This window comes from Mesoplodon bidens, assembly GCF_964165515.1.
Source record: "Mesoplodon bidens genome assembly, chromosome: 9".
In the NCBI taxonomy this organism is placed as follows: domain Eukaryota; kingdom Metazoa; phylum Chordata; class Mammalia; order Artiodactyla; family Ziphiidae; genus Mesoplodon; species Mesoplodon bidens.
In genome coordinates this window covers 9,247,355-9,261,797 of record NC_138166.1, presented here as the reverse complement: position 1 = coordinate 9,261,797, position 14,443 = coordinate 9,247,355, and the positions used below count along the sequence as shown (strand labels likewise).

Here is a 14,443-nt window from a genome sequence, read left to right as displayed (position 1 = left end):
TTATTTTGGGGGCAGTAAGATGTCATCAAAAGTTTCTGAGCTAATTTTAGAAAAGTAATTCTCCTGGTAGTACAGAAACTTGCTTGAAAAGGGAGGGCAGGACCAGAGGGGAAGGGAACAGTTTGCTGTTATGGGGCTAGTGCCGTAATCCAAGCCTGCGAATGAGTGCTTGATGCTTGAACTAAATTTGTAGCCAAATTTTGAGGACAAAGGGACAGATTTGCTTTTTGGGGAGGTAGACTTGACAGGTCTTGGAGACCTGGGCTGTGCCGCCCAAGAGAAGGGAACATATTGGGAAGACCCGTGATCATCCCAGCTTGAGTCACCTGCTAGACTGTGGTGTCAGTCACCAGCACAGGGTTGCAGGGAAAGGTAGTTTGTGGGGAGCGTCGTGTCTCTGCATCTGGAGCTCAGGAGTCCACGCTAGGGTGAACTGCGGAGTTGTGAGCATTTACAGGGCACCTACCGTCTTCTAGCCCTGGCATTGGTCACGTCACCTTGGACCAAAGTATATAGAGAGAAAGAAACCCGAGGACTGAGCTTTGCGGGGCTTCGAGAAGCCAGTCAAAATGGCTGAAAAACGCTACTGGAAGACGGGAGGAAAACAGAGTGGATTCACAGAAACTAAAGGAAGATAACGTTTCAAGAGAAGAGTCAGCTGTGCTGCCACTGAGAGTTGAAGTAAAGTGAAGGCAGCTGGGTCATCTTGTGTTTGACAGCTGGAAATTGATACTGACGAGAGCAGCTTCATAGCCCCGGGGGTGAGGATGGACCGAGCAGAGCTAGATTGGAGTGGTTTGAAAACGAATGCTGGGGGGCGGGGGGGGGCGGGTAGAAATGTTCTGTGGGTGGCTTTTTCAAGAAGTGTAATTCTGATGGGCAGCAAAGAAGTGGAAGTGGCGTCATGGGAGGGTCTTAAAGATGAGAGATAACAGAGCTGCTTCTTACAATGATGAAAATAATCCAGTTGAAATTCAGAGGACAATTGAAAGATGCTAGCATTTGAGAGACCTAGAGAAGGTGGTATTCAGGAGGAGTGGAGTAATTTGTCTTGGTAGGATGGGCTTTCTCAATGGTGAGGGAAAGGGAAAGATGCACGGGTGCAGGTAAGATGGCAGAAAGATGCTGGAATTTGAGTAGGATAATTTAAAGTTTTTCATTAAGCAGGAGGCAAGGCCATTGATGAGAGGGTGGAGCAGGGTCTGTGAGGTTTAAGGAAAGGCTAGAGGACTGAAGTATGTAATAATAGTCTTAGGGAGTGGAAAAGCAAACCAACTGGAACAAAGTGTGAGTGCCAGGCATAATAAAGGAGCACCTCCTTAGGGAGTTTGCAATCCTGAATTTAAAGGAAAACCAATCAACCCTATTTGACTTTTTTCTCCTGTGTGTTATGCCCTCAAGCCCTCTTTCTCCCCACTCATTCTCCAATACTAGATACACCCTTTGGGTAAGGAGCCTTCACTCAGGTGCTACCTCAGTCTCTAGATTTGCAAGGATGTTAACCAAAGCAGAAATGAAAGCAGGTGCTTCCTATCCAGAGAAGCCTCATCCCCAGTTTCTCAAAATTTCCATCCAGCCTTCTTTGCTCCACGGCTCCTGTCCTGTCATTGCCACTGGCCCAACCTACTGGGACTACTGTAATATGCTCCCCTCAGTTCTGAAATCTTCTGGCTGTACCTTGATTTAAGGATGACCATAGCATATTAATATGTATTAAGAGAAATACAAGACCAAGAGTTCTTTGGTCAAGTTTTGGAAAATGCTGGGCTATATAGGTTTCCGTCTGCTTGTTTTCGTTTTTGTTCTTGTTTTAATTGCAGGACTTCTCAGAGCCTTTGTTTGTCTTCTGTGCATACAAATGATTAAGAAGGCTATATACAATGCTCCACATTTCCCAAACTTCCATGACCTCAGAACCCGTTTTTTGTTTTTTTTTTTAATTTTTATTCATTTATTTACTTACTTTTTGGTTGCATTGGGTCTTCGTTGCTGCGCATGGGCTTCCTCTAGTTGCAGCGAGCTGAGGCTACTCTTCATTGCGGTGCATGGACTTCTCATTGCGGTGGCTTTTCTTGAGGAGCACGGGCTATAGGTGTGTGGGCTTCAGTAGTTGTGGCTCATGGGCTCTAGAGCACAGGCTCAGTAGTTGTGGCGCACAGGCTTAGTTGCTCCACAGCATGTGGGATCTCCTCGGACCAGGGCTGGAACCCATGTCTCCTGCACTGGCAGGCGGATTCTTAACCACTGCACCACCAGGGAAGTCCCAGAACCCATTTTATATGGAACATCTCACTAGATTTCTGTTATGAGAGTCTCACTTTGGGAAACTGTTTTAGGGTACCAACACAAGGAATAGGATATATGGCTTCATTTCAAACTTGACTCCCATTTTGTGTCTTTATCAGAACCAAGATCATTATGCAGTACTTGGACTCGGCCATGTAAGATACAAAGCTACACAGAGACAGATTAAAGCAGCTCGTAAGTACTTAGTTATTTTGAAGTAATCAAATATCTGGTATAGGAAATGTTATCCTCTTGAAAAGATATGCAAGATCACAGTCTATAACCATAACTCTAGATTTAACATGTGTTCTATGGTATAACGATGTGTAACCACAGTCTCTTACCTTCAAAACCAGAAAAATGCAGTCTCATGAATGGACTTTCTCATTAGGAACAAGAAATCAGGGTGAGTGTGTGTGTGTTTGTGACAGGATAAAGAACACTTCCAATAGCAAGCTTTTAAAAAATAATATTTCACCTCCCCTTGGAAGTATGGCCAGCTGTACTTAGTGGAAGTTGCCTTGTTACTTAGATTTTTCAATATTCTTTTGTGATCTTAGGTCACATCTTTGTTGATACCACCCTGTCTCTTTTTTTTTTTTTTTTTGGTGGTACGCGGGCCTCTCACCGCTGTGGCCTCTCCCGTTGCGGAGCGCAGGCCCAGCGGCCATGGCTCACGGACCCAGCCGCTCTCCGGCATGTGGGATCCTCCCGGACCGGGGCACGAACCCGTGTCCCCTGCATTGGCAGGCGGACTCTCAACCACTGTGCCACCAGGGAAGCCCCCCACCCTGTCTCTTATGCGGAAGAAAGTTATCTGATGTTTCATTGTTCTTTTCTTTTTTTTTTTATTAGTTTCTGCTTTATAACAAAGTGAATCAGTCATACATATACATCTGTTCCCACATCCCTTCCCTCTTGCGTCTCCCTCCCTCCCACCCTCCCTATCCCACCCCTCCAGGCGGTCACAAAGCACCGAGCTGATCTCCCTGTGCTATGCGCTGCTTCCCACTATCTATCTACCTTACGTTTGGTAGTGTATATATCATTGTTCTTTTCAATGACAAGGTTAAAAATTGGGGCAGGGGGATGGGGGCAGGAATTGTTGGCAACCCAGTCTTTATAGGCCTTATGAAACACCATCCCCTTAGTGCTCTGAACTGTCAAACTGTCCTGTCCTTTGCAGTCCTGTGGACGTAATTCCTTACACACCATTCAGTTCACCTGATGAGTGAAGTTTCATGAAAGAGGTGAAGGTGATGAGTTTCCTGTTTTGTCTTAGGACAGTGTTCTGCCCTCTACTCTAGAGAGTGGATATTCAGGTCAGAGGAGGTAAGATTGTGGCCATATGGAAAAGGAGGAGGGAATCAGGGACAGAGAAAGTCTTGCACTTGGAGGAAGATGACTGAATGAGACCTACTTCACACTGAAAAATGCTAGTTGAGCCTAAGTATAGTAGATAAACTCAAAATTTTCTCATTAATGCTTGTATTTAGGAAAGTCACAGGAAATACTTTTTTAACAAGGTGAAGGAATTTATGAGGTTATTTTAGACCTGTTATTGGATTTCTTTAAAAGCTGGCATGATTTTAGATTAAGCATATGTTAGTGTGTATGAATAGTCGTTGCAGTATACATGAATGCCAGGAAAATTCATTTGCCCTGGAAAAGTATTTGCAAAGTCTTACTATATGAAAGAATAGCATACAGATACCAAATATTCCTTGACACATATAATTTGTGAAAGAACCACAAGTGATTGAGAGCTAGGAAAGCAGTTGGTGTTTTAAGGTGAAGGAATTGTTTCTTTCTCTAAAGATAAAAAATGTATAATAATTGTAAAAGAAACATCCATTTGCTTCTGTTAAGTCCGTTTGTTTTATTGGGATAATAGAGATTAATTTTTTTTTTTTTTTTTTGCGGTACGCGGGCCTCTCACTGTTGTGGCCTCTCCCGTTGCGGAGCACAGGCTCCGGACGCGCAGGCTCAGCGGCCATGGCTCACGGGCCCAGCCGCTCCACGGCATGTGGGATCTTCCCAGACCGGGGCACGGACCCGCATCCCCTGCATCGTCAGGTGGACTCTCAACCACTGCGCCACCAGGGAAGCCCTGAGATTAATTTTTGAATATTCTGTTGCCAGAAGTTTTGCACCCTGACTGTACAGATTATTAACGATATGTGGGTTTACAATTCACTCTCTGCCACCTTGCTGAATATTCTCAGTATTTATTCAGAAGCAGACTGTTGTTCTCTTTCCTCTATCACTGTAAAATAGACAGTTGCTACTTACTGCTCTCTGAAATCTTGTCCAGAAGTAAAAATACAAAGTTATTGTTTTCAAATTTATAATCATTAGCACAGACAAACCTAATAATAATGTAAGACTGATGACATTTGAGATCCTTCTAGTTCTTGAATCCTATCACAAATAGACACATAAAGGAGGCTGGTGGGGGCGGTTTTACATTTTATTTATTTAATTTATTTATTTTTAAAATTGAAGTATAGTTGATGTACAATATCATATAAGTTCCAGGTGTACAATATAGCGATTCACAATTTTTAAAGGTTATACTCCGTTTATAGTTACTATAAAATATTGGTTGTATTCCGTGTTGTACAATATATCCTTACAGCTTATTTTATACATAATAGTTTGTAAAAAGTTTTAATTTTGTTTAGTGTATTGATATTTTGAATTGCTGTCATGAAAATTAGGAATTCAATTACGTGTGAATAAAGTAAGTGGTCTTTTTTTCCTTTTCTGCATTATCTGAAAAGAATATACTAGAAAAGTTGAATGATGGGCTAAGAGAAAGTACTTGAGTACTAACAGTGGTATTTCAATTTTTTTCTTGAAGAAAAATTGCCACACTGGCAAATGATGCATGTAGGTTTGCTATTCTTTACATGGAAGTAATATCTTTGATTTGAATTTTCTAAATTTAATCATTTTAGCTTAAAATACTTACCATGTTTTAAACTGAAAACTTTCATATTATGCCTCTTAAAAATTTGAAATCAGAGACTTTTTGTAATAATCTGTAATGGAAGAGAATCAGGAAAAAATATATATATATATATAACTGAATCACTTTGCTGTACACCTGAAACTAACACAGTATTGTAAATCAACTATAATATTTTAAAAAATCATAGAGACTTTTTATAATAATAGAAGTATGAATGTACAATAAAAGTCCATTTGCTAATGTACCTTCAAAACACCCCAGAAACTATCTTTGGTGGGGAAGGGTGGAGAGGTAGGTCTTTGAAATATCAGTAAATATATACAACAGCTGTTCTTCGGCCTCCATTGCCTTATTTTTAATATTGGGTGACATCTTTTGCCTCTCCCAACCCCACCCCTGGGACAGAATATAGGAGAATCTCAGGATGCCCTACTGTACATGAATGACTAGAGGTGATTGGGTGGAAAAGTCAATGAAGAAAAAAACACTGTAGCATAAGAGGAGACTATCCAACAAAACGCTGAGACATCACCTGTCTCAGACTTTATAATCAGGTTCAAAAGAAAACTTAATTGCTCCACGTTGTCAGTGAGATATGAAGACACTGCCTTGGGGGCGGGGGGAGCAGCACAGGCACTGCAGAAAGAGACTAGCGAGAAAAAAGTAGAATTGCCTGGAAACTAGAAACAGGAGAGCAGCATTTAGAATTCGAAAGGCTGACGTACAATTAGAAAACAAAGTAAAGCAGAGGACAGCCTTGAGGAATGTTCGCAAGACTCAGAAGGAAAGAATAAAGAGATGTCAGATTTCCCCAAAGAAGAGGTCAGAATGAATGTAACAGAGACAGTAATTGCAAATAAAGAAGAAAAGTTGCCTGATTTATTATAAAAAGATACGACTTGAGATTGAGAATGTTTGTAGGCATGTGACTTAGGTTTTACTCCTCAGCGTCTCAAAGGAGAACCGATGTGAGTTAGGCCGAGCTGAACAGCATCTGTTTTGACAGCAGGGGTGGAAGAGCAGCGCCTTGAGGAGCTATGGCTTTCCCCAAGCACTGGCCGTGGGAGGAGCCTGTGCTCCGTCCTGCCGTGCCCAACAGTGGTGCGGTCATCACACCTCTGAACTGTCTGGCATGCTGTGATTATTGTTCCTGGCTGCTTAGCTTCCAAGCCTGATGGTCAGACGCTCAGTTCCTGTGAGCCGCCTAATAACCTTTAAATAAATTCCTTTCCTGCTCAAACCAGCTAGAAGGTGAAAATGTCTTCTCTTGAGTGTTAGTGGAGAAACTGATAATACACTTGACTATAAGAAAAATCTTGGAGCTCAAAAAAAACCAAAAGTGTATTTGTCAGTTTCTGAACCCTCGCAGTATATGTAGAAACAACTAAATATGCCCATAAAAAGATTTGTACAAAAATATTCATAGCAGCCTTATTCACGATATCCAAAAACTGGAAACCACCCAGATGTTCACCAACAGGATGATGGATAAGCAAACTGCTGTATACAATAGAATAGTACTCAGCAGTTTTCAAAAAATTACTAATATACACAAGGTGGTGAATCTGGAAACATTATGTCAGATACAAAGACATACTGTATGATTCCATTTACATGAACTTCAAGAACAAGCGAACATAATCTGTGGTGACAGAAATCAGAAAGAGGTTGCCCCAGATGGTAGGGGGTAGGAGTTGACTGGAAAAGGGGTTCAAGGGAACTCTGAGTGCTGGAAATAGTCTGTATTTTCTTTTGGGTGGTAGTTAAGCGAGTGTATACAGTTGTCACAACTTACTGAACCGAATACTTAAAATCTGAACATTTATTCTGTGTAAATTTTCTCTCAATTTAATAAAATAGATCTGATTAAACAAACCAAAAAAAATCACTTGGGAAATTAAATATACTCTTTTGCACCTAGACAGAAATAAAAATTATATTAATAGATTCTTTTCATGAAAGTAAGATCATTGCCTGTCAAAACATATGGGATGGCAGCTAGATCTGTACCATCAATAAGTTCATTGCCTTCAGCTATTGTGTTACGTTTTTTGTTTGTTTGTTTGTTTTTGGCCACGCTGAGTGGCATGTGGGATCTTAGTTCCCCAACCAGGAATCGAACCCGGGCCCCCTGCGGTGGAAGCGTGGAGCTTGAACCACTGGACTGCCAGGGAAGTCCTATGTTACCTTTTTCGAAGGAGGGAAAAAATAAAATGGGCGTTCAATTAGAATGTTTAAAAGAATAGTACTAAGGAGGGTAGAGGGAAAAACTAGATAAAACAATATCTTCCAGTGGATTTGTGAGAAGAAAAAACAATCGTGAAATACAGAAAGGATGAAAACAATTACAGAAGATATTTTTAACTGAGACCACTATTAAATGCAGTGAATTTGAAAATTTGATAAAATTGGCTTTTTTGGAATTGAAGAAATGTAAAGAGTTACCAAGAATTATCTCCTAAAAAATGTTTTAGGCCTAGGTGATTTCTTAGATGAATTTTTTTTCAAATGCTTAAGGAATTGAACATTCTCATGCTGAATGTAAACTGTTTTTGGAACAATTCATTTTGTGACATTAATGTCATCCTAGTATGAAAACCTGGCATTGAAAGGCAGAATTATGGAGACACTAAAAAGTTCATGGTTGCCAGGGGTTGGGGGCGTCGAGGAGGGATGAACAGGTAGAACACAGAGGATTTTTAGGGCAGTGAAACTACTTTATATATTATGATGCATACATGTCATTATACATTTATCCAAACCCACAGAATGTATACCACCAAGAGTGAAAGCTGTGGCCTTTGGGTGATTATGATGGGTCAGTGTAGGTTCATCAATTGTTAACAAACAGCGGGAATTCCCTGGTGGTCCAGTGGTTAGGACTCAGCGCTTTCACTGCTGGGGCCTGGGTTCCCTCCCTGGTCGGGGAACTAAGATCCCACAAGGCACATGGTGCAGCCAAATTTAAAAAAAAAAAAAAAAAAAAAAGCTAGATGAAAACAAAATTGTAGCAAGTGTACTGCTCTTGTGGGGGATGTTGAGGAGGAGGGGCAGGGAGGGAAGGCTGTGCATGTATGGGCGCAGAGGGTATATGGATCTCTTAACCATCCTCTTAATGTTTCTGTGAACCTAAAACGACTCTAATTAATTTTTAAAACCTGGCAAAGAGAGCTTTTTTAAAAAAACTACAAATATCACCCATGAATATAATACCAAAAAAAAAAGCACCCAGTTAAAATAATAGCAAATTAGGGCTTCCCTGGTGGCGCAGTGGTTAAGAATCCTCCTGCCAACGCAGGGGACACGGGTTCAGTCCCTGGCCTGGGAAGATCCCACATGCCGCAGAGCAACTAAGCCCGTGCAGCACAACTACTGAGCCTGCGCTGTAGAACCCACGAGCCACAACTACTGAACCCGCGTGCCTAGAGCCCGTGCTCCACAGCAAGAGAAGCCACCGCAATGAGAAGCCCGCGCACTGCTCGCCACAACCAGAGAAAAGCCCATGTGCAGCAATGAAGACCCAACACAGCCAAAAATATAAATAAATAAAACAAAATTAATTAATTAAAAAAATAGCAAATTGAATTCAACAGTATATTAAAAGAATAATGCCCATGAACAAGATTTCTCTTAGGAAATATGTCAGTATGATGTCCTAAGAAGAATGTGAAAGTACATATAGTATAATTTAATATCCACTCCTTTTTGGTAAATACAACTTTGAAAAGAAATGCAGTTAATCCCCTACTTAGATAAGTATTTCAGACTCACTGCCAACAAACTTTTAACTGTGTGACATTAGTGATATTCCCATAAAAGCCCATGGGGGAAACTTACCTGCCCATTACTTTTATGCTATTTGGGAGTTTGGGTCAGTGAATTAATGATATTAAAGGAGAGAGAACTATTAGAAAGAAAGAAAGAAATATATTATTTGTAGGTAATATAGGATCTACCTAAAAACTGAAAGAGCTGAGTCAGGTAGCCAGATGCAAGAAAAATACACAAAAATAATACACAGTTTTTGGAAGTTACCATCAAATTAGAAAGCTATAGTCATTTTAAAGATAATCCTGGGACAGGAATAGGTAACCAGAAACAGACCCTGGGAAAATTTACTGTGATAAAGGAGGCATCACAAATTAGTAGAGAAGGGAGGATTATTAAATGGTATTAGGACTTTGAAAAAAAACTAAGCTTTTCAATTCCGACCGTAGAAAATATTAAAATAGAAACATATGTCTCAAACTTTTGCAGAATGAAGGACCTTCTACCTTTATAAGTACTGGAATAAAATTATAAAGGAAATGATCAGTAAATAGAAATTAAAAAACTGAATGTTTTTTGAAAACAAGAATAATCACAGCAGTTGTGGAAAGCATTAGCATCAAACAGGACGGACTAGGACAGGCAGCACACAAGCACAGGCTTAGGAGTCAGGCTGCTTGGGTCGGAGCCCAACTTGGCCAGGACTTTGGACAGGTTGCATAGAGGCTTAATGGTTATTTCACCTCTCTGTGCCTCATTTTCCTCATCTGTAAAAGGGAGAAACTAATAGTACTTTCCTCAGCAGGTTACTGAGAAGATCAACTGATAAAAATAGTGCTGGCTGGCTTCCCTGGTGGTGCAGTGGTTGAGAGTCCGCCTGCCGATGCAGGGGACACGGGTTCGTGCCCCGGTCCGGGAAGATCCCACATGCCGCGGAGCGGCTGGGCCCGTGAGCCATGGCCGCTGAGCCTGCGCGTCCGGAGCCTGTGCTCCGCAACGGGAGAGGCCACAGCGGTGGGAGGCCCGCGTACGGCAAAAAAAAAAAAAAAAATGCTGGCACAATATTAAATGCTCAGTAGATGTTAACAGCCAGCCATTAGTCATTGTAAAGTGACTCACACAAACTAAGAAGAAAAAACTGAGACAGACTCTCTTCCCTCCATAAATGAAGGATGAAGGGTAGAAATAAAGAACAACAAAAAATTTGTTGAGCACCAGTGATAATCATGTTTTAAATAATTGGGTCCAGTGTTGAGGTTGTGGTGAAAAGGATGTTCCCATAGGGGTGTGCAGTGGTATGACTTTTAGAACGGGACTTGTTCCTACATTTTCAGTCACTAATTCACTTCTCTGAGTATATCCTAAGAAGAAAGAGTCCTAAATATGGAAAAATACTTCTCTACAAAATGATTCAAATTGACTAACTTACAGTAGTGAAGAATTGGAAACAATCTAAATATCCAGCAGTAGAGAAACAGTTACATAAGTTATGATAAATCTACTTGAAATACTGTATTAAGTAGTCATTAAAAATTTTGGAGAGTTTGCAACAGTGTGGAAAATGGAGCTGCTGTAATGTTAAGCTGAAAAAAATCACAACTTAAATTGGTATATATAAAATGATTATAGCTACATTTTTGAAAGCATATGCTTAAGGAGGAAGAAGTCTGTGTGGAAATACACCAAAATATGAACGGCACTTGTCTTTGGGTGCTGGCACTTTGGCCAGTTCTTAAAATAATTATTTCAGTTTCTCTGTAATTTCTGTTTAATAAGCATATATTTTACTGTAGGAGAAAATATTTTTTAAACCAATACTGTGCTATTAGAAATGGCTCTTTTTAGCTCATCTTTATTTTTAGCTTTGATGCCTAAAAGGACAAATTATCTAAATCTGACTTATTTTGTAGATAAAGCAATGGTTTTAAAACATCACCCAGACAAACGGAAAGCAGCTGGTGAACCAATAAAAGAAGGAGATAATGACTACTTCACTTGCATAACTAAAGGTAAGAAATCGCTTTAGAGTCAGAAATTCCTGTTAGTGAAGATTATGTATTAATTGCTGGGACTAGGTGTCCTATGCGTTGTACTTCATTTATACCGTAACATTTACAAACACCTTTAGTTAACATCTGGTTACTTCTGGTAATCTCCCCCAGAGCCTCACCGCACAAAGTGAGGCTCTCCTACCCAGTAGCATCAGCAACGCTGGTAGCTTGTCAGAACTGCAGCATCTCAGGCCCTGCCCCAGACCTCCTGAATTGGAGTCTGCATTTTAACAAGACTCCCCAGGTGGTTCTTTGGAGAAGCGCATCCTAGAGTTGATTCATATACCGGTTATGTGTAATGATGAGAATACTAAGATCTTTTCCCATTTCAGACACTTTGCGGGGCTAAGCCGTTCCTCAGATGTTTTGCTGATTTAAATGAAGAAGTTGATTCTATCCTACTAAGGGGATGCCCCCCAGCCATCAATGGCTATTTAAATAGCCATATCCTCATTAAGCGAATTAATAGAGGCAGCCACATACCTAAATATTTCCTTAAATGTAATTTTACAGTTTGATGCTAATTTTTAAAAAATTGTATACACACCTTTCAAACGTATTCTTTGTTGGCCCACTCGTACATAGTGCTCAGGATGTCAAAGATCCTTTGATCTTTCACACCCTTGGGATCTAACAGTTAGTCTTCTAGCTATTTCTGTTTTCTCAGTCATGCTTTCCTAAGGGTTGAGTGTTTCTGTACTTATATGGTTTGCCAAGTATGCTATTATAATGAAACTGCCCTTATTTTAAAAGCCGGTCGATGACTCCACTGGTGAAATTTGATAAATAAACATCAGGATTATTTTTTAAAAAAAAGCGGTTGAGTGTTTGTTTTGTCCTTTGCCTTCCAGAAGAGGTACTTAAAGAAGTTCTTAAGTTCAGTTGTGCTGGAGCTATGACCTAAATCCTCCCTTCCCCACAAGCACACAAAATTTTTAAATATGAAAAATAACTTTTTTTAAGAAAAAAATGTAGCATTGTGGTGATGTGACCTTATGATTTTTTTCCTCAGCTTATGAAATGTTATCTGATCCAGTGAAAAGACGAGCATTTAACAGTGTAGATCCTACTTTTGATAACTCAGTTCCTTCTAAAAGTGAAGCAAAGGACAATTTCTTTGAAGTGTTTTCCCCAGTGTTTGAAAGGAATTCCAGGTGCGTTAAGGCATCCCCTTGTGATCATATGCTCTATTGGCTGGCTTTTTTTTTTTTTTAGAAAAATGAGCTTTAATTGAACTGAATGCAGAGGTTGGTTGTACTATGATGCTCTGTTGGTTGGCTTCTTGTAGTTCCAAGTTTCTGGTTTTTTCCTCTAGTAATAGCTAGTAATAGTTTTGTGTTTGTCCTCCTCATCCTCTACAATATTGAGCGCCTCTGGTGAACTTACTATACTAATTTATTTTGCTCTCTAAATGGAAGTTCTTCCTTTCCTTGGTGAAATTACACCTCATGGGATGTTTTTCTTTTAAATTTCCTTTGGGGGAACGATGCTTGACTTTATGTAGTGTGATGCTGATACTTAAGTGACAGTAATTTCCCATTCTTTCCTTCCCCTTTGTTAATGGGTACACTGCTGCATTTGGCCCATTATCATTTAGGAAAGCTTTTGTTCTATTTTTGAGCGTCTGATTATCATAAGGTTCTCTGACAAAAGATGATTTATATTTAAGATTAAAGCATATGTAATTTATTTCATTAAAATCAGTTTTTAAGTAGTGTGAACCAATAATCTACATTTTTTGGTCCATCTGCATTGGAAGGTTTCCTGAGAGTGCATCTTAGTTGCGTATTGGAATCAGTTGGAGAGCTTGAACAGTTCCCACTGCCTGGGTTCCACCTGGAGAAACTGTAATTTTAATTTAATTGGTTTGGAATGCCTGTAGGTTTTTTTAATGCTTCCGGGTGATTCTAATGGGCAGCTAAGCTTGAGAAGCACTTTGATTAGCGGTTTGATGCAGACTAATTATTTCCTCCACCCTTTCTCCTCACATTTGTTTTGTAACAGTGCTGAAGGTGGTTTAAAAAAAATTTATATATATATATATATATAGTGTATTATATTTTTTGTGGGATGGTTTCACAGAGTGGAAAAACATGGGTCAGTAGCAAACTCAGGGTCCTTTTAGAGATGGTGGGTGAAGTGCTGAACCTACAAGTCTGACTCTTAGGGGGAAAGTGGTGGCAATGAGAGGGTGGAAATCTATTCCATTTGTGAGTATTCACATTTTTTTAAATGCAAGGCCTACCGGTCGCTTCCGTACTGCCTGTTTAGGGGCAGGACTAAGTGAGCTTGAAAAGTGGGGTTAGAGCCTGTTTTTCCTGGCCAGCTTGGCAGCTGCTACCCCCCTGTAATTTACAGAACTGAAGATTACCTGAGGGTTAGAACACTGTTCCATTGGTTTCTCCCCCTCACACCCCCTCTCCCCTTGCCCTCCCTTTTACTGCATCTGCATTTTTCAGCACTGCACTGCTGACTTCCCAGTTCCATCTCTTAGTCAGGGAGGACATAGGGGAGGGATATTGTAGGGGACTAGTAAAAACTGTTGTTTTTAATAAATCAGCTTGTTGAACTTTTTGTACAAAATGTTTTGAGTTTTTCTTTTTTTCAATATTTCAGATGGTCCAATAAAAAAAATGTCCCTAAACTTGGTGATATGAATTCATCATTTGGAGATGTAGATGCATTTTATTCTTTCTGGTGAGTGAATACACTGTTTCTCCCATGCTTTCATTTTTTAAGAAGGTAAGTATTCAATAAGTGCTCGACTGACTTCTGTAAATTAATTGAGGGGTGGGAAAATTGCAGAACCTTCACTGAACAAAAGCACTGTGTTTAGAAATCAAAAAGGTTTTCACAGGGCTTCCCTGGTGGCGCAGTGGTTGAGAGTCCGCCTGCCAGTGCAGGGGACACGGGTTCGTGCCCCGGTCCGGGAGGATCCCACATGCCGCGGAGCGGCTGGGCCCGTGAGCCATGGCCGCTGAGCCTGCACGTCCGGAGCCTGTGCTCCGCAGCGGGAGAGGCCACAGCAGTGAGAGGCCCGCGTACCGCTAAAAAAAAAAAAAAAAAAAAAAAAAGGTTTTCACAGAATGCTTTATTATCTCCTATGTAATATTTAGGCTTTTATGATTATTTTTTCAATCTGTTTTCTATTTATCAGATTTCTAGATATCAAGCACACTGTAGCAGTAAAAAATGAAAAATAAGGAGTTATTTGAATCATTAAAAAATAATTTTTCATTTAGCTGTTTCTTTAAGTACTTGAATATATGATGAAGATGATGTTGTCTCTATAACTAATTCATTAATTTTTAATACACAGTATTCATTTTCCATTTTTATATTATGTGTGCTGTATTTTCTCATT

At 40.1% G+C, this 14,443-nt stretch overlaps 1 protein-coding gene across 2 annotated transcripts in view; it reads left to right on the top strand.

Annotated features, from left to right (window-relative positions):
* Nucleotides 1-14,443, top strand: part of DNAJC2 (DnaJ heat shock protein family (Hsp40) member C2) — a 28,766-nt gene that overhangs the window by 2,930 nt on the left and 11,393 nt on the right. For both annotated transcript variants that reach the window (XM_081244100.1, XM_081244101.1), the window contains exons 3-6: nucleotides 2,406-2,481; nucleotides 10,939-11,037; nucleotides 12,092-12,233; nucleotides 13,696-13,776. In XM_081244100.1, coding sequence (XP_081100226.1) covers nucleotides 2,406-2,481; nucleotides 10,939-11,037; nucleotides 12,092-12,233; nucleotides 13,696-13,776 — 398 coding nt within the window. The remainder of the gene's footprint in view (nucleotides 1-2,405; nucleotides 2,482-10,938; nucleotides 11,038-12,091; nucleotides 12,234-13,695; nucleotides 13,777-14,443) is intronic.